This window comes from Syngnathoides biaculeatus, chromosome 3 (assembly GCF_019802595.1).
Source record: "Syngnathoides biaculeatus isolate LvHL_M chromosome 3, ASM1980259v1, whole genome shotgun sequence".
NCBI classification, from domain to species: Eukaryota; Metazoa; Chordata; class Actinopteri; order Syngnathiformes; family Syngnathidae; genus Syngnathoides; species Syngnathoides biaculeatus.
This window is the reverse complement of record NC_084642.1, coordinates 8,806,190-8,827,971: the sequence shown is the minus strand read 5'-3', so window position 1 is coordinate 8,827,971 and position 21,782 is coordinate 8,806,190. Positions and strand designations below refer to the sequence as shown.

General features: G+C 40.6%; 1 protein-coding gene across 2 annotated transcripts in view; it reads right to left on the bottom strand.

The window, feature by feature from the left end:
* Positions 1–3,578: 3,578 nt before the first annotated feature.
* LOC133497874 (E3 ubiquitin-protein ligase NEDD4-like) overlaps positions 3,579–21,782 on the bottom strand; it is a 38,694-nt gene continuing 20,490 nt past the window's right edge. For both annotated transcript variants that reach the window (XM_061814116.1, XM_061814115.1), the window contains 22 exons: positions 21,664–21,766; positions 20,125–20,288; positions 19,922–20,030; positions 19,570–19,722; positions 19,321–19,404; positions 17,614–17,733; positions 17,010–17,213; positions 15,502–15,579; positions 15,358–15,412; positions 15,210–15,268; positions 15,048–15,113; positions 14,740–14,969; positions 14,489–14,610; positions 13,605–13,675; positions 13,362–13,457; positions 13,202–13,275; positions 13,049–13,109; positions 12,902–12,961; positions 12,706–12,813; positions 11,557–11,653; positions 11,374–11,446; positions 3,579–7,864 (listed from right to left, as the gene is read on the bottom strand). In XM_061814116.1, coding sequence (XP_061670100.1) covers positions 7,762–7,864; positions 11,374–11,446; positions 11,557–11,653; positions 12,706–12,813; positions 12,902–12,961; positions 13,049–13,109; positions 13,202–13,275; positions 13,362–13,457; positions 13,605–13,675; positions 14,489–14,610; positions 14,740–14,969; positions 15,048–15,113; positions 15,210–15,268; positions 15,358–15,412; positions 15,502–15,579; positions 17,010–17,213; positions 17,614–17,733; positions 19,321–19,404; positions 19,570–19,722; positions 19,922–20,030; positions 20,125–20,288; positions 21,664–21,766 — 2,290 coding nt within the window. In that variant the 3' untranslated portion in view covers positions 3,579–7,761. The remainder of the gene's footprint in view (positions 7,865–11,373; positions 11,447–11,556; positions 11,654–12,705; positions 12,814–12,901; positions 12,962–13,048; positions 13,110–13,201; positions 13,276–13,361; positions 13,458–13,604; positions 13,676–14,488; positions 14,611–14,739; positions 14,970–15,047; positions 15,114–15,209; positions 15,269–15,357; positions 15,413–15,501; positions 15,580–17,009; positions 17,214–17,613; positions 17,734–19,320; positions 19,405–19,569; positions 19,723–19,921; positions 20,031–20,124; positions 20,289–21,663; positions 21,767–21,782) is intronic.

Genomic DNA, 21,782 nt, shown 5'->3' with positions numbered 1-21,782 from the left:
GGACTCTTGATAAACGTAGGCACAAATGCAAATCCATTTGCGGTCTGACTGACTTGTGATTGTTGACATGTTTTGTAATCAAGACCTCAACCCTGTGAAGAACTGACTGCTCCACTGCACTTATCAGAACTGTTCACTTTCCTTTATCAAGGCGAGCAATGCCGATTGATAAAATTGATAAGAGCGGATGGGTCAATATCGCCGGCCCACCGCACACCAAACGCTCTCCGCCGCCTCATGGAAATGAGCTTGTCCTTTCAAAGCGGGGCCCCTTCAATGACAAGGAAGCATTGATATGAGCAGGACAGCTGCCGAGTCAATGGCGATATTGATCCCTTGCCCATCGCTTATTGTGGCGACGGATCGAAACCCCTCACTGCCACCCCGCCCTTCTCGGCCTTTTTTTTCGGCAGCCCAGCTGTGATATACTCTGTCACCACACACACGCAACCTCCCCCCCCCAAAAAAAAAAACCTGTTGTTTAAAACAAAAACAGAAGATACTACAAAAGGAAAACACACTGTAGTGCTTGTACAGAGTAAAATTATGCAAATATCACTATTTCTGTGCATAAGGTGATCCATTTTCACTGACTTAACAATTGTACTCATATTTTATCTCAAATACTGTTTACATTTGCTACCTATCATGTTGTCCATCCATCCATTTTCTTAGCTGCTTATCCTCACGAAGGTCATGGGAGTGCTGGAGCCTATCCCAGCTGTCAACGGGCAGGAGGCGGGGTACACCCTGAACTGGTTGCCAGCCAATCACAGGGCACCTGTCATGTTGTGCGAAATGCAAATACAGTTTTGACATTATGGTATTTGTTGGTCTGCGCGATCAAATTCATATTTTGTAGCAATGGCAGTAACAGCTTGTAATCTGTGCGTTACTCAAACGCATAAGTGGCCGAGCCCTCGCGCAGTGGGCGGCTGACCTTTTCATAACTCATTTGCGATGGGTCCAGTCCAACTTTCCCTATGCCTAAAGTTTGTAAATCGGACAGATATTTGAGTATGAAAAAAAAAAGACGTGTACTTTACCAACTCCTCTACTTGAGCAAGACAAGAAATAAACTCATTAAATGGATCGAAGTCAAAAGCAAAAATGCATTTTTACTGTATACAAAACCTGTTTTTAATCACTTAACACAATGAAAGAAAAAGACTAAAAAGGTTTGTCATAAAATTCTATACAAGTGTTTGTAGTGAGAAAATTATTTTGTATAACACACAATGGGAAACTATGTACACAGGTTAACATGAATGATTTTCATAAGCATAAGTAGGAGTTTGCATGTTCTCCCGGTGCCTGCGTGGGTTTGGTCCGGGTGGTGCACTCCGGTTTCCTCCCACATCCCCAAAAACACGCATTCTTTGGACGCTCTAAATTGCCCCTAGGTGTGATTGTGAGTGCGGCTGTTTGTCTCTATGTGCCCTGCGATTGGCTGGCGACCATTTCAGGGTGTATCCCGCCTCCTGCCCGATGATGGCTGGGATAGGCTCTAGCACTCCCGCGACCCTTGTCAGGATAAGCGGCTAAGAAAATGGATGTATGTATAAGCATAAGTAAAAAGTTATGTAAATACTCGAGTACAGTACAGATACTTAAAAAGTACAGTAATGAAATATTTGTTACTTCCCCCAACTGTTAATCACCACCGCAAATATGTAAAGTTATTCTTGGGTTATGAATGCCGCCGAGTATGTGAGGGGGGAAATAAAGGGGGGAAGCCAGTTGGCTGTCTGCCAGAAGGGCCCCCACCCATCCCCAGTGTCCAAAAGGCCGGCCTGAATCGTGCGTGACCTGTCCCCTGACCCCCGTGCTGGGGGAGGCGAGTTGTTTTAGTGGCAGATCAAGAGGGGGGGGGGGGGGGGGGGCGAGGGGGCCCCTGGAAAAAATTATGGCTCGGGCACACAAAAGGTTCCCACCGCGGAGATGTGGAAGAGTCCACGTTGCGGCGCAAACGTCAGATATGCGAGGAGTGAGGCAGTATGACAGTGGGAGAGAAGCAATCGCCCCACTGTGTACACAAGTCTTATGGAACGCCGAGTGAGCATTTATTCTTTATCCTCGCTATCCGGCCTAAGGGCCACTATGTACTAGTACGCGGTTTGTTCCTCACTAGTTCGACAATTGAGACTACCACTCATAGATACACTTACTACTGTAATAACATTTCATTTTTTCCACTGCTGTATATTTCTCTAAACTAGTAGAACAACTTTGGCGGTGGCCGAACAGTAGCACAAGTGAGGCAAAACTGAGCAATACTACTTGAACTACAACAAAGCGCTGAAAGTTAACTGGTAGGACTATTAAGACACAACTGTGCACTGTACAGTGAACAAAATAAGTATTTGAACACCCTGCTATATTGCAAGGTTTCATGGTTTCAAAATCATGCATGGCACGGAAGGTTCCCCTGCTTAAATCAGCACATGTCAAGGCCCATCTTAAGTTTGCCAATGACCATTTGGATGATGCAGAGGAGTCATGGGAGAAAGTTTTGTGGTCAGATGAGACCAAAATGGAACTTTTTGGTCATAATTCCACTAACCCTGTTTGGAAGAAGACGAATGATGAGTTCCATCCCAAGAACACCATCCCTACTGTGAAGCATGAGGGTGGTAGCATCATGCTTTGGGGGTGTTTTACTGCACATGGGACAGGACGGCCAGACTGTATTAAGGAGAGGATGACCGCGGCCATGTATTGTGAGATTTTGCGGAACAACCTCTTTCCCTCAGGCACACAGCCAGGAAAACCAAGGAGTGGCTCCGTAAGAAGCATATCAAGGTTCTGGCGTGGCCTAGCCAGTCTCGAGACCTAATCTCAATAGAAAACCTTTGGAGGGAGCTTAAACTCTGTGTTTCTCAGCGACAGCCCAGAAACCTGTCTGATCTAGAGAAGATCCGTGTGGAGGAGTGGGCCAAAATCCCTCCTGCAGTGTGTGCAAACCTGGTGAACAACTACAGGAAACCGTTTGACCTCTGCAATTGCAAACAAAGGCTACTGTACCAAATATTAACATTGTTTTTCTCAGGTGTTCAAATACTTACTTGCAGGTGTATCACACAAATAAATCGTTAAAAAATAAAAATCATACATTGTGATTTCTAGATTTTTCTTTTTAGATCATCTCTGCACCTACAATGAAAATTTCAGACCCCTCCATAATTTCTAAGCTGGAGAACTTGCAATATATCAGGGTGTTCAAATACTTATTTTCTTCACTGTATTCATTCCAGTAGTACACCGAATTGGATTACGGGTGAGGACAAAGCACATCCTGGTACATGGACTTAAGGATGGATATTAAGGATATTCAATAAATAGTCAATTGGTGTTCCATACTCAACTTTGAGGTATGTTACAACTTTTCATCACAGCGATTTCATGACATCCAGAGTTAAACACGACCCATCTGCCATTCTATTTTTAAAACCTGTCGCAAATACCATGAAGGATTAATTCATTCTCGCCAGAAACGGTCAAAATTTGAAAAATAAAAATAATAATAATAAATCATCAACACACACAAATAAGAGGCAGATATGATGATGCTGCTGCAGTTGTTTTTACATTGCTTTATTAGTGAAATATATATCAGTTTGTGCTATTCAGAAAAATTCAGAAAACTACATTTCATTCCACACTTTAAAACTATTTTAATATACATTATGAATGTGAGCTATAATGGATTTACAAGTGACATTTTAAAGAAAGTGTCACCGCGCAAATATTAAGTGGTATTATCTCTTAGACAAAATGAACATAACAGAAACTTGCTTTTCAGGTCTACAACATAATGGATATCTATAGTACATAAATCATTTTCAACGCGAGAGAGAAAGAAGAGAATGTGCTTAATTTCAGCAATGTTCACATGTAAACTTTTCAACAGGTGCACTTTTTTTTTTCCATTTTAAGAAGTGTGCAGGTGACAGTTCAGAAGTAAGACTTGTTGATACGAACAAAGTGCGTAACTTTATAAAAGCATCACATAGCTTTGTCGTCAGCGACGAGAACCAGGCTCACAACACCCCCGCCCTTGTCCACAACCTCGAAACACGTCGGGCGGTGTAAACACATCTTACCATTGAGAAAAAGATTAAAACGTTGTTCAAAAACCAAAATGTATGAAAAGTCCCTTCTGGATACACAGTTGTGATATGTACACAATTTGTCAATGCACATAAACGCAGTTTTCAATTGAGTTGGACTTCTGCGAAATGATTCAGTCGCATGTTGGAACATGCAAGCTGCAAGCTACCGTCCACCGAAAAAGAAACGTTTCATCCATTTTATACTCGGACAGGAACGTATAAGATATGACAATGAGCAGAAAAAAAAGGCTGAGTTACCATGAAGAGAATAAGGATTTGAACACTCTGCTATATTGCAAGTTCTCCCACTTAGAAATCATGAAGGGATCTGAAATTTTCATCGTAGGTGCAGCGATAATCTAAAAAGAAAAATCCAGAAATCACAATGTATGATTTTTTAGCAATTTATTTGTGTGATACAGCTGCAAATAAGTATTTGAACTCCTGAGAAAACCAATGTTAATATTTGGTACAGTAGCCTTTGTTTGCAATTACAGAGGTCAAACATTTCCTGTAGTTGTTCACCAGGTTTGCACACACTGCAGGAGGGATTTTGGCCCACTCCTCCACACGGATCTTCTCTAGATCAGACAGGTTTCTGGGCTGTCGCTGAGAAACACAGAGTTTAAGCTCCCTCCAAAGATTTTCTATTGGGTTTAGGTCTGGAGACTGGGTGGGCCACGCCAGAACCTTGATATGATTCTCTCAGCCATGACCCATCTTCAATGCTCTGACCGAGGGAAAGAGGTTGTTCCCCAAAATCTCACAAGACATGGCTGCGGTCATCCTGTCCCATGTGCAGAAAAAAAATACAAAAACAAAGCATGATGCTACCACCCCCATCCTTCACAGTAGGGATGGTGTTCTTGGGATGGAATTCATCATTCATCTTCCTCCAAACATGGTTAGTGGAATTATGACCAAAAAGTTCCATTTTGGTCTCATGTGACCACAAAACCTTCTCCCATGACTCCTCAGTATCATCCAAATTAAGACGGGCCTTGACATGTGCTGGTTTAAACAGGGGAACCTTCCGTGCCATGCATGATTTCAAACCATGACGTCTTAGTGTATTACCAACAGTCTGTCACCTTGGAAACCGTGGTCCCAGCTCTTTTCAGGTCAGTGACCAAGTCCTGTTGTGTAGTCCTGGGCTGATTCCTCACCTTTCTAAGGATCATTGAGACCCCACGAGGTCGGGTCGCTCCGATTGAGATTGACCGTCATGTTTAGCTTCTTCCATTTTCTAATGATTGCTCCCACATTGGACCTTTTTTTCCTCACCAAGCAGCTTGGCAATTTCTCCGTAGCCCTTTCCAACCGTGTGGAGTTGTACAATTTTGTCTCTGGTGTCTTTGGACAGCTCTTTGGTCTTGGCCAAGTTACAAGTTTGAGTCTTACTGATTATACAGGGTGAACAGGTGTCTTTATGCAGCTAAGGACCACACACAGGTGCATCTGATTCAGGACAATACGTGGACTTTTAAAGGCAGACTAAGAGGTCTTTGAGGGTCAGAATTGTAGCTGATACAGGTGTTCAAATAGTTATTTGCAGCTGTATCACACAAATAAATTGTTAAAAAAAATCATACATTGTGATTTCTGGATTTATCTTTTTTAGATTATCTCTCTCACAGTGGACATGCACCTACGATGAAAATTTCAGACCCCTCCATGATTTCTAAGTGGGAGAACTTGCAACATAGCAGGGTGTTCAAATACTTAATTTTCTTCACTGTATGTAGCGGTGAGCCGGCTTTGAATGACTTAAACTGTCATTAAAAAAAAGCTTCATCATTTTGTAGGAGGCAACAATTAGTGTCTAATAAGAGAAGCATTTAAAATGATGCATAGTACTGTAACATACTCAAACTGCACACAGACTCGGCTGTAGACGAGAATTTGTCAAGCATTGAACTGGTCCTGGCGTTGGTACATTTCAAACTCCGTTAAACTACAGACACTTTGCTTACTTGCAGTGAACCCACAAATTTTCTGTTCTGAAGGCACATACACTTCCCACCTTGGTGTGTCTCGTATATTGGAATGAATCGTGTAAAAGCATGTCTACAACTTCAAAGAAACAATACCTTTTACCCCTGTTTCAAGGACAAAAATTAAAAAAAAAAAAAAAAAAAAAAAAAAAAGACTTCAATGTCGGAGAAGAGTTTAATTTAAGAATACGCTGGTGCCTTGAGATATGAGTGACCCTACTGAAAAATTTTTAAGTTACAAGCCGTCATTCTGCCGTCTTTTGCTTTGACTTGCAAGCAAAAACGTGAAAGCGGTCAACTCAAATCAACTAACTTTTGCAAAAAGCAGCAGTTTGGCAGATAGTCGTGAAAAATTGTTTAAAAAAAACAAAAAAAAAAAAGATTCAAGCTGTTCATTGCCAATCCCGGTTCAAGTTTCGTGTCAAGCTAAAAATTAAACAAAGGGAATAAAACATTTGTGTATAGAAAACAACCATACAATATTGCCTTTTAGCCCACAAGCTTATTGCTAAAAGATAACGGGAAACACCATAGACAGGCTTTGAATAGCGTCCATGTGGTGGTGTTATAACTCTTCAAACAATATTTGAACACAAACAATATATGTATATAGCTGATATAATAATACTCACAGGCATACATTTTTTTAATCCTCAAAGAACAACAACTCCAGGTAATGTTAGTATTTCCTGAGGACTGACCCGTTTACATGTCTATGTGTATCTATCTTGTAAAGCCCTCGGGTGGTCAAAACACATACACCTAAAGGACTAGCAGAGTCCATTGTCCAAAAACTGTTTAATTATTTTGATTTCATAAAGTACAATATAATTATTTTTCGAATTAAAAACACACTCCAAAATATTTTCTTGTTTTTGTTTCAGGCTGGAACAGATTAATGGCTTTTCCATTTATTTCTATGAGGAAATATGATTTGCGGTGTGTCTTGGGTTACGAGCGTGCTCATTAATGAAATTAAACTCATATCTCGAGGCACTAGTTTATGTCATGATGTATATCGGATGACTTCACTGTCATGCCTTTGTTATTCATTTATCGTTATTATTAGACCTGGGCAGTGATTACGCACGTGGAACCGCAATAGTTGTGTCACTTACAAAATTAACTACTTTTTCCATGACCTTATTTTTTAAAAGTGATGTAGAAGGACAACTTTTTGTAAAAGTGTGATGTGAAACCAAAGCCATAATATTCACGTTTTTGGTTATAATAGTCCCATGCAGGGTTGGAATAATGCACAGGCTTGGGCAGGGTCCCACGCTCCTCAACCCCCAAACAGCCATTTAAAATGATATAATTTGACTTCAAAAAATAAAAAACGACATTCAATAGCGTATAGCAACTTGGACATAAGGGGGCAAGTCAACAGACACCCTGAAAACCTTGAATATGGCTCTGGTCTCGTGGCTAGTGTTTTGTCATTTCACATGAAATGAAAAGACCCTGATTTGTAAACTTCAGAACACTAGAAGAGATATGACACCTTCCACTCCAGACGTTGTCATTCCTTGTGTTGTCCAAAGCGAGGGCCAGGTGTCGGCCCTTTTTGTGCGTCTTACAGCCTACAGCTGTAATATGGATCTTCGCAACATCCGGTGCCGCTTGGTTTTCTCACTTTTGTGTCCGTGATCGGACTAGTCCACGCCGTCGAAGCCCTGCGCATTCTCGATGGCGATGTGAAGTTTCTCCCGCAATTCCTCGAACGACTCGTAGGGTGGAAGGTCCAGACGGTTAAAGCTTGATGAAAAAAAAACAAAACAAAAAAAAAAACAAAACAAAAAAACAAAGATGATCAAAACGTGAATCACGACAAGAGTACAAAAATCACATCCGCACACAAACTGTGGTACAGTAGTACCTTCAGACGTTAGCCTCTCTTGTAAAAATTCCGCTCAAGAGCATCTACAAAAAAGCCGTTTGAGCATTTATTCTGCACCTTAAAAATTTGTTTTTGAGACATAAGCTGTCTGTTTTGTTTTGAGTTGTAAAGGACTGTAATTTCCAGCCAACAAGCCGTGACGTTTTTCACACGCTTTCAACCCTGCGGTTTATGCGGCGATGCGACGCTAGCATTAGCGCGGCGCAAGTGTTAGCGCACCTGGTTATAAGCCTCGCTACACAGAAAGAGTTTAACGTTCGTGCTAAAAATAATAAAGCTAATAAATCTAAAGCTAAAACAAATAACAATAAAGCTGATAATAAATTGTTTGCGTTTTCTGCGTTTACTCTTTCTGTCTACCGAAGCTAATAACCAGATGCTCTTGGTAGGCCGGGAATTACGGGAAAAATGTGTTCTTGCCAACTGCCAACTGCCGCTTGAATTTTACTGTAAAACTAAAGTACAATCACACACAGGTATTCAACCAAACCGCATAAATTTGTTTGATGAATTGATCAACGCTAACACGCAATGCCAAATGCCAAAAATATAGACATACCATAGACTAATGAAACAGTGTGCGATCACACTAATTTGGAATTTATTTCGTCAAGGAATGTAAATTTATTCATGTCGTTTCCACCATTGTTCCTGACCTATTGCGTTACATGTTTTTGTTTGCATATTAAGAACAAATGTAGTGGGTTTATTTGGAGCAACAATTAGAAAGATGGAGGCATGCACTGGAAAGGAGAGGAATGAAGATTAGCCGAAGTAAAACAGAATATATGTGCGTGAATGAGAGGGGCGGAGGGGGAAGAGCGAGGCTACAGGGAGAAGAGATAGCAAGGTTGGACGACTTCAAATACTTGGAGTCAACAATGCGGAGCAATGGAGAGTGTGGTAAGGAACTGAAGAAACGGGTCCAAGCGGGGTGGAACAGTTGGCGGAAGGTGTCTGGTGTTCTATGTGATAGAAGAGTCTCCGCTAGGATGAAGGGCAAAGTCTATAAAACAGTCGTGAGTCCGGCCATGATGTACGGATTAGAGACAGTGGCGCTGAAGAGATAACAGGAAGCAGAATTGGAGATAGCAGAAATTAAGATGTTGGGGTTCTCGCTCGGAGTAAGCAAGTTGAATAGTTTTAGATATGAGCTCATTAGAGGGACAGCCAAAGTTGGATATTTCAGAGACAAGGTTCGAGAGAGCAGACTTCGATGGTTTAGACATGTTCAGAGGCGAGAGAGTGAGTATATTGGTAGAAGGGTGCTGGGGATGGAGCTGCCAGGCAAAAGAGCGAAAGGAAGACCAAAGAAAAGGTTGATGGATGTTGTGAGGGAAGACATGAGGACTGTGGGTGTTCGAGAGGAAGATGCACGAGATAGGCTTCGATGGAAAAAGATGGCACGTTGTGGCGACCCCTGACTGGGACAAGCCGAAATTAAAAGAAGTAGTGGGTTTATTTTAATTCAGTAAAAAAAAAGAAAAAAAAAAAGACTATTCAGTAAACCAGTTTTTCTTTTGTTTTTGAGACTGTAGGGTGAAAGATACAGCTGCCTACGAGTGTGGACTTAATGGGTGGCAACAATGGGGAAATAAAATGGCAGTATTTTGAGAGCAATAGCCTGTCAGCAAAATATAATAGAAGAACTACGAACAAGTTCATTTTTAGAAAGGTGAACTTTGTTCAAAATTTACAATTATGAACTGAACTCGTTTATTTTTGGAATTGTGGGCGGCACTTTGAACGGGTTCACTTTGAAAATGAACTGTCATATGACTACTGCTCCGGTACAAGTCTGTGGGGAGAGTGCACTTCATTTTACTCTTTTATTAACTTTCTAGGTTTAGTGCTGGCAATCTGTGAGGAACTTCTTTTCTGTTTGAAAATAAAACATTTTTATTGTGTTAATGCAATTGTAATGAAACAGCCCTGGTTTGTATTTTTTTTGTCAGATTTTTGGATTCCTAAATTTAGCTATTTGAATATATCAATAATATACTGTTTATGGTGCCGTGGTGGCTCAGCTCAGAGTTCTGAGGTCCCAGGTTCAATCCCAGACCCACCTGTGTGGGGTTTGCATGTTCTCCCGTGCCTATGTGTTTTTTTCCGGGCACTACAGTTTCCTCACACATCCCAAAAACATGCAAAATTGATTGGAACCTCTAAATAGCTCCTAGGTGCGATTGTGAGTGTGGCTGTTTGTCTCGATGTGCCCTGCGATTGGCTGGCAACCATTTCAGGGTGTACCCCCCCCCCTCCTGCCCGTTGACAGCTGGGATAGGCTTCAGCACTACCCGTGACCCTTGTGAGGATAAGTGTGTGACAAAATTAATGGATGGATATACTGTTTACATTGCATTGCACCCTTTTGGCTGCAACACTGCCTACGTGACTTTTTGGTTGTTGTTGTGTTTTTAACCAAGTTACAAACGTTTTCGTGTAAAGTAACAATTTCCTGTTATAATCTTGGTTTCCAAAAGAGGCATGTAATGTCTTAATGTACTCAAATTAAGAAAATCAATGGCAATTTTAAAAAAAGAGCAACTGCATTGCATGACCGTGGAGAAGAATTCCATTCTCATTTGAAGAGTGGCAGCTCCCTCTACTGGCTATAGAAAGATGACAATTTTAGTGATGAAAAACAAACGAGCGCCTAAAAAAATATATATATTTTAAATTTTGTATTATGTGCAAGCCAATTGGAATTTGAAGTAATAATTTTTTTTTTAATTGACATTTTATATTGATGGGAAGACAGGAATAAGTTAGTTGGTGAGACAAAAGTAGCAATTTAATGCAGTCATGGCCTCAATGCTGCTAAACGTGACTAAACTGGATAACTGTGAACAAATTACAGAGAAGCTGAGACCGTCTCCTTGTCTAATACTCTGTTAAGTTATCATTAAATTTAGTTATTTACTGCACATGAGTACTTTTGTTTCTTCTTTGCTTCCCTGATATTTTAAGAAGACATACCTCGTAAAAGAATGGCAAAAAGAGCATGAGAAATCAGATAAAGAAAACCAGACCTTTACCATTAAGTACGGAGAATCTTTGGCATGTGGTAGAAAAAAAAAAAAAAACGCACTAAAAGATTGCCAAATTGTCTTGTAAACATTACACAATACTGTGACTAACTATCTCCCTACAGCGAGAAGAAGAGCGGAATGCAACCTAATGCTAGTTTGAACACGTTCAATGTAGTTTTAAGAGGTCATATATTTTTATTAGTAGATTCCATATTTTTTTTATCTAGCATGTATGTTATACAATGTAGCCCACTACTGAAGTGACCCTCCCTTTGATAAACTTAATTAAATTCCAACGAAAAGCTGACAAACAGTCAACAAGGAGGATTGCTCACCACGTGTGTGCTCGGGGAAGTTTGTCACGCGTTCCCCAAAGCTCAATGGTGAACCGTTGCGGACCATTCGATCCTGGAAAAAGTCATTAAATAGCACACAAACACAAAATTAATTTCAAAATGCGAATCAAAAAATGCTAAGACGCCAAACTTGTGGACCCAAACTGTACTTGCTAAACTCACCGTAAAGTTCAGCAAAACCATTCATCGGGACTCTGGACGTTCCTGTCACAAACTGTAAGAGCCGAATTCGCTTTTCAGCATCCATCAGCAGTACTGCCTATGAAAAGAACAATAATTAAAAAAAAAAAAAAGCACAATAATTGGCAACTCTTTGGAAGAAAAATATAACAGAAAACATTCACTCCCAACAAGAAGTCCCTTTAAGGTCCGTTTATAATTAACGTGGTGCAATGAGAGACGTGTTTTGATTAATTTTGTGACCACACATGTAACACAAATCTTATTTTCCCAATAAAATAAATTGAAATGATGTTCATGCGTTCCAGCCTCCCACCAATGAAAACAAAATCTCTGACATGGAAAAAAAAAAAAAATTAAATTATTTTTGCCACTTTTTTTGGGGGCCTCAATTCAAGGGCATTGTACTGCTCCTTCTGGTGTGAGCAACTGTGCTATTTGGAGGTATTAAAATACTAACATTTACACTGAGCCCATCTCAGCTCCATGGTAACCCACAATAACATTTTTCAGATAGGATAAAGAATAGGCCTATTATAATAGTATCATATCATCTGTCTAGAAATGTTACTCTCACATTTGTGTTAAAATATATGTTGCTTAAAGGTTTATAAATTCACAACACCAATGCTATTCGTTAGTTCATCTATGGCGTTTCCCATTATTTTGTGGCATTAAGCGAGTGGACTTTAAAGCCAAGTTATGTAGTTATTTTAAATACATAACGTAGTTTGGTTTGACACTCAAATTCAACTGGGAGTGTCAAAGAAAAACCCTGAAGCTTCTTTTTTGCCATACTGTTGCTTCTATAACGCGAGTTGAGTCCACAGCCGCCATACAGGGCTCATATTGAAAATTTTGGTTTACAAGTGAATGCAAAGAACAGAGAGAACAAAAAACAAACAGAAAAAAAAGCAGCCCATCATTAGCTCGCGACTTGAATAGGTGGAGTCACTCGTGCCTCACACCAACACTGCACGTATTTATTGTTAATGTAATTGGGATTTTATTTAATTTTGTGTCTATTTTCCCATTTTCTCTTCTGCTGTGAAACAGTTCTCCTTAAAACGAAGCAGGAAAAAACAACAGATGTTTATGGTGTAGTAGCTCCAGGCATGGAACGTTTCTTACTTTCCAAAACCAGTGGATAACGACGTGGTTGGAATTGTAGCCACTCTTGTACTTGGTGTTCTGTCTCCAGTCGTTCACGTCTACATCTCCGAGACCACACATGAGCAACTGTGTTGGGGTTGGGGGGACGACAAAAGATCAAATTCATTTAGTCAAATTCATCAAAGGGATCATAAAACCACAGACAAAAACTCACCTCAAGCTCGTTCTCGTCAAAGATCTTGATCAGATCTTGAGGGATCAACTCAAAAAATCCCTACAAATAAAATAGTGTAGAATTTGAAAATCAAACTACAAATACTTTAACTGTGGAAGTTTTGCTGCCGGTGAAAAATGTCATTACATCCTTGAAGGCAGTCATCTGCTTCTGAATTCGGTTTACAAAGCGCCACTGCATCACAAGACTGTTGATGAGAAAATGTGCGTACACGTCACGATTTGACAAAAACAGTTTCAAATTTGTATGATGAGAGGTATTATTTTCTTGGTTGCATACTGGATGTATTCCTTCTTGTTGTCATTAGTGACAACAATCTCTGCACCATCGGGCTTCAGCTCATGCTGGTGAGTCTGATGAGGGTGAAAGAAATATGAGAAACAAAGGAAACGTATCCATAGAAGATAAGCTAATGAGGCAAATATCACATAGAACCAACTTGGCCAAAAAGTTCCTCGTCAATGGTGAACATCAAATCCAGGTCAGTTGGGTCGTTCTCCAAAATCCATTTGAGTGAATTAAAATATTCACTATCCTGAGAGAGAAGAGTAAAAAAAAAATAAAAATAACTCCCAAACATGAAGCTGGATTGCCTTTTATTTAAAAGACAGAAGGAATTCATACATGCCAATAAGAAAGTAAATATAAAAAACGTAGAGGTTTCTTGAATTTGGACACTTACGACGGACTCCATGTCCTGCAACGTTATGGGCTTCTGCAACATCATCTTGTAGAAGGGCCGAATGAAGAAAGCTACACATACAATGACAACATATGGTCAGAATCTTTTAATTTAATCTAGTCCTCACATTCATAACCCCTATGAAAAAATAATGTGAAGACAAACAACAATAGTCGCTTTAAATCATAGAAAACTTTAATAATCAGTTTCTATTTCACCTGATAGCTGAATATCGCATTTCTATGTAAGTACAGGGAGTCCTAGGGCTAAGACGGTCTCGACCTACGACGTTTCGACTTTACAACGGCAGGTGTTTATGGGCCGGGAGTATCTTTGCATTTTTTGGCCTCCTTTTTAGACATTATCGCCCCAAAGAAGAAAGCTGTGTCTTTTACCAATACTTCTGCAGCCAAATGAAAATCCATGACCATGGAAACAAAGCTCAAGATCATAAAAAGATTGGAGAAAGAGACACCAACAGCGTGAAGGCTTCAGTCGGTGGACCGTGGTGACAATTATTAAAGATAAAGCCCGTAATTTAGCGCTTGTGAAGGAATCCGTTCCTATGTCGGATACCATGATCGCAAAACAAGGTTCTTTGATACTTGTCGAGATGGAGAGGATTGAGGACCAGGTTCCTTGGCAATAGCTAAGCACAGCCTGCCCTTCTTCTTCATCCACCTCTCAGCAGTAATGCGAAGTACATCATCTTGTTTATTTCAATGTATTTGTTTTTTTATACAAAGTATTTTGATGTAAATTTCGACTTTAACGGTGGAATCCGACTTCAATCAAAATTTGAGTTAAGTCGCTACTCTAGGAACAGATCTCAGTCGTGGACCGAGGACTCCCTGTACTGTATATCATAGTGAGCAAAAACTCACCGTCAAGCAACTTTCCGTGCCAGACGGCCATGCCTGCCACACGGCCAATACACTTGAAGTACGTCAGATGGTCCTCGTTGCATAGACCTGAATTGGGATTAATCTGCAGTGTGTAGTTGTCCCTGAAAAACCAACCACATCAGAATTGATAATCTTCTCTATGACGAGATGTGTCGTTGCTTTTTCCTGCGTTTAGATAAAAATAATGCAACACAACACAATGATGTTCTCCAACACGGTTTAGGACTCACGTGGCAGAATATTCAAAGAGTCCATAGTAGGGGTTGAACATCTCCTTAGACATGAGGAAGAACCACTCCCGGGCCAAGCCTCCGTAGTCCAAACCCTTTTCTCCCTCAAACTCCACCCACAGCCGTGCTTTCAACAGGTCTGGCCGCTTAACCAGGAGGATTTGCCGATACGAGTCCTCCAGCACTCCGTTTCTTCTCACTTTCATCTCAAATCTATTTGGGATGTTGTCCTACAAGACAAAATGTGTTACATTTCCCTTACAGAAACCACACAAAGAGGTTGGTCAACAGAGGTTGACAACACTCACTGGTTTCTTCAACTTCTTGCGGAAGTAGTCATACTTTTGTTTATAATCTCTGGAATAAGGCACTGCCTGTAACCAAGCATAAAGACAACCAATCAATCCGTAACTCGGTTTTCAGTGATGTAGAAAAACGAGAATTAGATGTGATATACAATTAATACTTACTGGTCCAGTTATTGCTGAGTTTTGTAACCTAGGATCATCCCATTGTGTAGTCTTGGTGTCTGTGAAATACAGACGAGACTTTTCAGTGCACTGAAAATATCTTCAGTATCTGTGGTCAGATGTACATCAGATCGGCTGAGACACTCACTGTGATCAATGTAGAATATCCTCCCGTCTGTGTGTACCCTCTCCTCCCAACCAGGCTGGGGAGAATAAAAATATCAAAGGCTCACACAAACATTCAGATTAAAAAAAAAAAAAAGACTTTCAATAGATGTACTGTGGAACTCACTGGCAATGGGCCAAGATCGGATGGGTCAAGTGCAGGTCTGCTCCTCGCATGCACAGGAAGTATAAGCCTGGGATCTTGCTGATTAGAAGCAAACAAATATGCTTAATGGAAACAAGAAATGCTTACGTGAGGTATTGAGCATTTCTAATGGTATAAAGTGTACCACCGCCTAATAACGTTTCGCTATGCACAAATTCACCGCTAATTTTTTTTCCCCCTCTGAAACCTATTCTTAACAACCGTATTCTAAAAGAAACAAAAAAAAAATTGTGCTCCGATGCCCTAAAATGCCATATGGCGGTGCTAAATCCATGGGCAGCTAAAAATAAACGTAGTAATCAGTGTCAAGGAAGTACGTTGACTAAAATCTTTATACAGCGGAGGGGGGGCTAAATTCGGCTGAGATTGTTACGGAGAATTCTTGAATGTGACCAAGGCTTTCAGTTGATGATTGGTTGGCCATTAGCAGAAATACAGGATGGCGTAAAATTAATCGGCACAAATATGGAAAGCAGTTTCAGCATTTATCCAATCTAAAGGATGATGCATTTGTACACCATTTTTCCTCACCACTAAAAGGGGGTTCACTAGTAGAACGGCTGTGTTTTAGTACCGTAATTCCTGACCTACAGAGCAGTAACACACTAGCGCAGCGCGAACAGGTGCGGACCGGTAAAATTCACTTCCTTGGCACATATATTCCACCGGTCTCACTCTTACCTTTTCCGCTCGAGTGCCTCCTTGCAGCCGTTAGAAAAAATGCACAAATTAGCCGCATCACTGCATAAACCGCAGGGTTGAAAGCGTATGAAAAGTCACGGTTTATAGGTCAGAAATTATGCTAATTCCCCCCCCCCCTCCGAAATGCTTAAATAGTTTCATGGAAAGTCATTCTAGTATTTATTCAATATTGTTTATATCTGTCTTAAGGCTCATGTATAAGTATACTCTTTGTTTATAATAGTAAGGCAAGTACATTAAATTAGTACGGTGAAATTGTGTACTACTTGACATTGGTGTGCTATTACTACGAGTGAAAATGGATGTTAACCTGTAGAATATAGTCAAGAGTAGTACTAGTTCCAAGATGTCAATGCATATATTTTGGTCTAACTAGGAACACGTAGTTGCAGTACTATTTTGCCAACGTTGTCCTACTAAGGAGTACAAAGCACAGCTAACCCTAACCCACTTTGCATAGGATTGTACTAGGTATTTGAAAAATTGGCATCGCAATTCTGGGGGCTCTGGTTCAAATCATGCCTTGCCTATCTGGAGTTTGGATGTTCTCCCTGTGAGAGCATGGGTTTCCCCCAGGTTTTTTCCCCACATCCCAAAACATAAATTGCTCGTAGGCGTGAATGTCAGCGCGAATGGTTGATTGTTTCTATGTGCCTGCGATTGACTGGCGACCAGTGCATGATTTACTCCGACTCTCACCCAATTACTTGACAAACTATCGACAGGATAATCAATTCTAAAAAGATTCATGTATCTTCAATTCTTACCCAGGTAGTAGTTTTTGTATTGTGGTCGATGAAAAAGGGTCTTCCATTGGGAGCGCTCCGGACCTCCCAACCGGCTGGCATGGAGCCAGATTCAAGTGCGGCTTCCGCGTTCGGAGTGTGTTGGGGAGATGCCTCAGCGGACACGGACTGGAAGGGCGGTGTACCCGCACTGCTGTGCACGGCCCCTGACGCTGACTGAGTTCTCTGAAATTGAAAAAAAGATATATAAATTTGAAGAGATGTTATCCCAAGACAGCACTCCTAATATTGTAATGCACAGGTGTCAAACTCAAGGCCTGGGGCCCAGATCAGCCCCGCCACATGATTTTATGTGGCCCGCGAAGGCAAATTATCTGTCAACTTCCATGATTCTTGTTCAAATCTGTACCAAAATTTCTAATTGTCATATCATAAATCATAACGTTGAGTTATTGCAAGCATTTTTACGTTACCAAACATCAACAATAGTTGAAAAACCCATTACCCTTGATTTCTGATTCCAAAAGTAATTCATAAATTTCACGTGTCAATATGATGAGGGAAAATGGAATTACAACGTGGCCCGCGACAAAAATGATTTTTTACAATGTAATGTGCGCTGTACCTGCACACGGGGTCGTATCCACGAAGTGGTTCGGGTATTGTGGTTGATATAATATCGTCTTCCTTTACTGTCTCTCTTTTCCTCCCATCCTGGAGGCAGCCCCCCAGAGGTCCCAAGCAGCTATTGAAAAACATGAAAATAAATAACTGCGATCATCTTAAAAGACCCATTGAAGTGAATGTAGAGATTTGTTTTAGATACGCTATACATGTTTGGAGGTAATTGCTGAAAACGTGTAAAGACTGAAAAACTATGCAGTAAGTGAGTAACTCTGTCAACTCACTTGTGGAGCTATAGGATTAAACTATTCACCACTTCTGGTTTTCCTGATTTGGGGGGAGGGGGGGGGGGCGTGGCTAAAACATGGCCCAGTGACACACCTTTGACCCGGCACTAGTTGCTCTTGCTAAATAAAAACATGAGTGCCTTCGTCCACATTGGTGGTTATCCAGCTCAATTGCGATAAGCAGCGAGCTAGCTCGCGTACACCCTGAAAATTTACAGTAATTTCTCGAAGATAATGCGCAATTTTTTCCCAAAATATTTTCAAAAAGTCAATAGAGTGCATTATATTTAAGTATGGATGAAAAAGAAAAAATACATATTGTATAGTCGCATATATATATATATATATATTATATATATATATATATATATATATATATAAAAATGTATATAAAAAAGTATACATATAAATTTATTATATTTTATATATATTATTATATTAGATTTCTTATGTTACATATTTATATATATTACGTTAATCTGCGACACCAACCTGAACTCTGACCTTCTCGCGGGGGGCTTTTCATTTCACGATCGTTAGCATAGCATATTTGTTGCTACTGCACCAAACATCTCAAACATATCCCTGTGAGTTTGTTTTAATTTAAATGAAGACAAAAAATGTCGACTAGAAGGGCTGGTTGTGCAGCCGCTTTTAAAAAAAAGTGTCATCATGCCGGCCGATGAGGCGACCAAACCGGAAGCTAAACAATGTGAGCTAAAACTACGTAGTACGATCGTACGATCATTTAAAAAAAATAGCGCACACAGCATTTTTAAAAATGCCCATTACGCTCATTTAGTTTGAGCTCTCGTGTTGATAGGAACCTGACGCTATGTATATTATAGCGTATATTACCGCTGCATCAGTACATGCACAAAGATTATTATTAATGATTGTTGTACAGACGATTTTTGGAAAAACAATACAAGTACGAATTATAAAAGTACAACCGTAGCAATATAGAAATGGAGATAATTCCTAATATTTTGAGCATATGGATTGCAGCAAATTGGTGGTGCGCATTGTTCATTGGAAGAAGGGTTTTCCTGATTTTTGTAGCTCAACTTTGGGGGTGCGCATTATACTTCAGGACGCATTATACTCAAGAAATTTCGGTATTTTCCATTTGGACAGTCCACTTTACAGCTTAGTTGTCAGCCTTGTGTCCTCACAAATCATGCAGAGCATTTCAGATTGGAATGAATATCTTGTTTTTTCTGATTTTGAAGCCTCATTTTAAATAATAGGGAATTTTTTTAGTGGTTCAAAAATATTCATGGTTAAGAGTTTTTTTTTATTTTCACTCTTTGCTGAGTTTAATCACTGATTAACTCCTTAATATGCGGAAGCAAGTTCACACTTGTAAGCGCAGAAAAAACAATTTGGACAATGAGAGCTTTCATAAGCAAAAGAAATACCACAGAATTAACAGGATGCTCCTCTGCTGTTGACGTGTGAAAACTTCTCGTGCGAACGGAATGGCTTGAATTGCACGCGTGATCCTGTAAGCAGAGCAAAGTGACACACCAACGGCGAGAATTGCCTATTAGTGTCGATAGCGGCCTTGCTCTCGCTTCCTCACATGAGGCTCATAATTCATATTGTTCTCATTATGGCTCTACTCCATCTTGGTAATCTTACAGGAATGTAACAAAGGAATGACTCACCACCTGGTGCTCGCAAGCTGTGGCCCCTGGAATATAAATGTTTCTAAACTCGTCATTTAACATCTGTATCTCCGGGGGCATCTGAGGTGGGGGCGATGTGAGTTGGTTGCCCTGGTTTGAAGAGAATTCATCGTCTCTAAAAACTTCCCATTCCTAGACAATAGGACAGTCCCAAATCAAGTACGTTTAGACCGGACAAGAAAAAAAGCACCCAAAAGCGCAATCGTATTCCAAGGTTCGAGGGTGGTGAGATGCAATGAGTTGACTGTGTGGTAAACCTGGGTTGCATATTGCTCAAAAGCATTACAACATCATCATCATCATTCAAAAAAAAAAAAAAGAAAGCAAATACCTCATCTTGCCCAGAGGTCTCATCCGGGTCTGAGATCTGTCTGCGTGTAATACAATTCTGCGCCGTCTCTCTTGTACTTTGTTGTCGCCTTGTGTCCAGATTATTGTCTCTGTGTATGGGTGACACAAATACACGCCGACCATTAAGACCACGCCATATGTCATCTTGATAGCAATATTTCATCATCGGTGAGTCATCTTAACTGTAAGGTCGGTGGGCCCCACTGCGTAGTTCTGCTCTCGTGGTGGACATAGAAGGTTCTTCCCAGGTTGTCCTGACGCTCCTCCCAGCCAGGGGGCAGAGCAGGTGTCTGCTCGCTCTGCATAGGACCTGACATGTCCTGAGATTCCAATAACTCCCATGAGGGCTGCACAAAAAAAAAAACCAAAATGTATTACTATAATTCAATTTCATGCTGTGGTTTCCTTGTGTGCATACTTTAGTATTTTTCCATTCATGCCTTTTTCGCTGTGATGACCTACGCTGCTGTTGTAAAAGTTAATCATAGTGTACTAATGCAAAGAATAGGTTTATCCTGTTTATGACCAGGACTAAAGGCCAAGCAGGAACTTTCTCCTCACCCTGGACATTAGAAAAACCCCCAAATGGCCCTCCCTTCCTTCGGGTCCTTAAGGGATTAATCTGCTAAAGATTGCTGCGCCCTAACCCTATATATATATATATATATAAATAAATTATTAACTTAGGTGCCACAGTGGAACAACTGGATAGAGCACAGGTGTCAAACACAAGGCCCGGGGGCCAAATATGACCCACCCCATAATTTTATGTGGCCCCGCGAAGGAAAATTATGAGAATCAACTTACATGATTTAAAAAAAAAAAAAAAAAAATCTGTATACTAAAGTTTCAAATCGTCATATCATAAATGATAACATTGAGATATTGCAAGCAATATTCTGTGCCCAAACAACAGCAATAAAAACCCATTACCCTTGATTTGTTATAATAAAGCTAGCTCATAAATTTCATCTGTAAATATGATGTGAAAGATTTTCATGGTTTCCCATTCATAACGGCCCTCAGAGGGAAACTGTAACTACAATGTGGCCCGCGACCAAAATGAGTTCGACCCCCCTGGGCTAGAGCATTGGACTCACAGTTCTGAGGACCGAGGTTCCAGTATTAATTTATATATTATTATTGTTATTATTATTATTATTATTATTGAGGTGGCACGGTGACTCAGCTCGTAAAACGTTGGGCTCACAGTTCTGAGGACCCGGGTTCAATCCCGGACCCGCCTGTGTGGCGTTTCCATGTTCTTCCCGTGGCTGTGTGGATTTCCTCTGGGCACTCCGGTTTCCTCTCACATCCCAAAAACATGCCACATTAATTGGACACTCTAAATTGCCCCTAGGTGTGATTGTGAGTGCGGCTGTTTGTCTCCATGTGCCCTGCGATTGGCTGGCAACCAGTTCAGGGTGTACCCCGCCTCCTGCCCGTTGACAACTGGGATAGGCTCCAGCCCTCCCCGTGACCCTCGTGAGGATAAGCGGCAAATAAAATGGTTAGATGGATTATTATTTGAGAGAGAGAGACTCTCAATATGGGTGGAATTTGACTTATTGTCCATGGGTTGGAACATACCCCCGTTTCACTGTATGGGCTTACTCTATTCCAGTCCATCAAATTTATGTAAATAAAAATGAAAACAGATTGATGCGGGTCCACAATATTTAAGGCTGCAATAAGATACAGTTGTTACTAAAGCAGACTTACATCTGTGTTGTCATTCTGATCTGTCGGCTCCTCGTCTGAGCCCGTGTTTCTTGGCATGTAGGTCATTTTAAGTCGCAGATGGCCCTTAACTCTGGACTTGTGACTGCACAAAAACATCA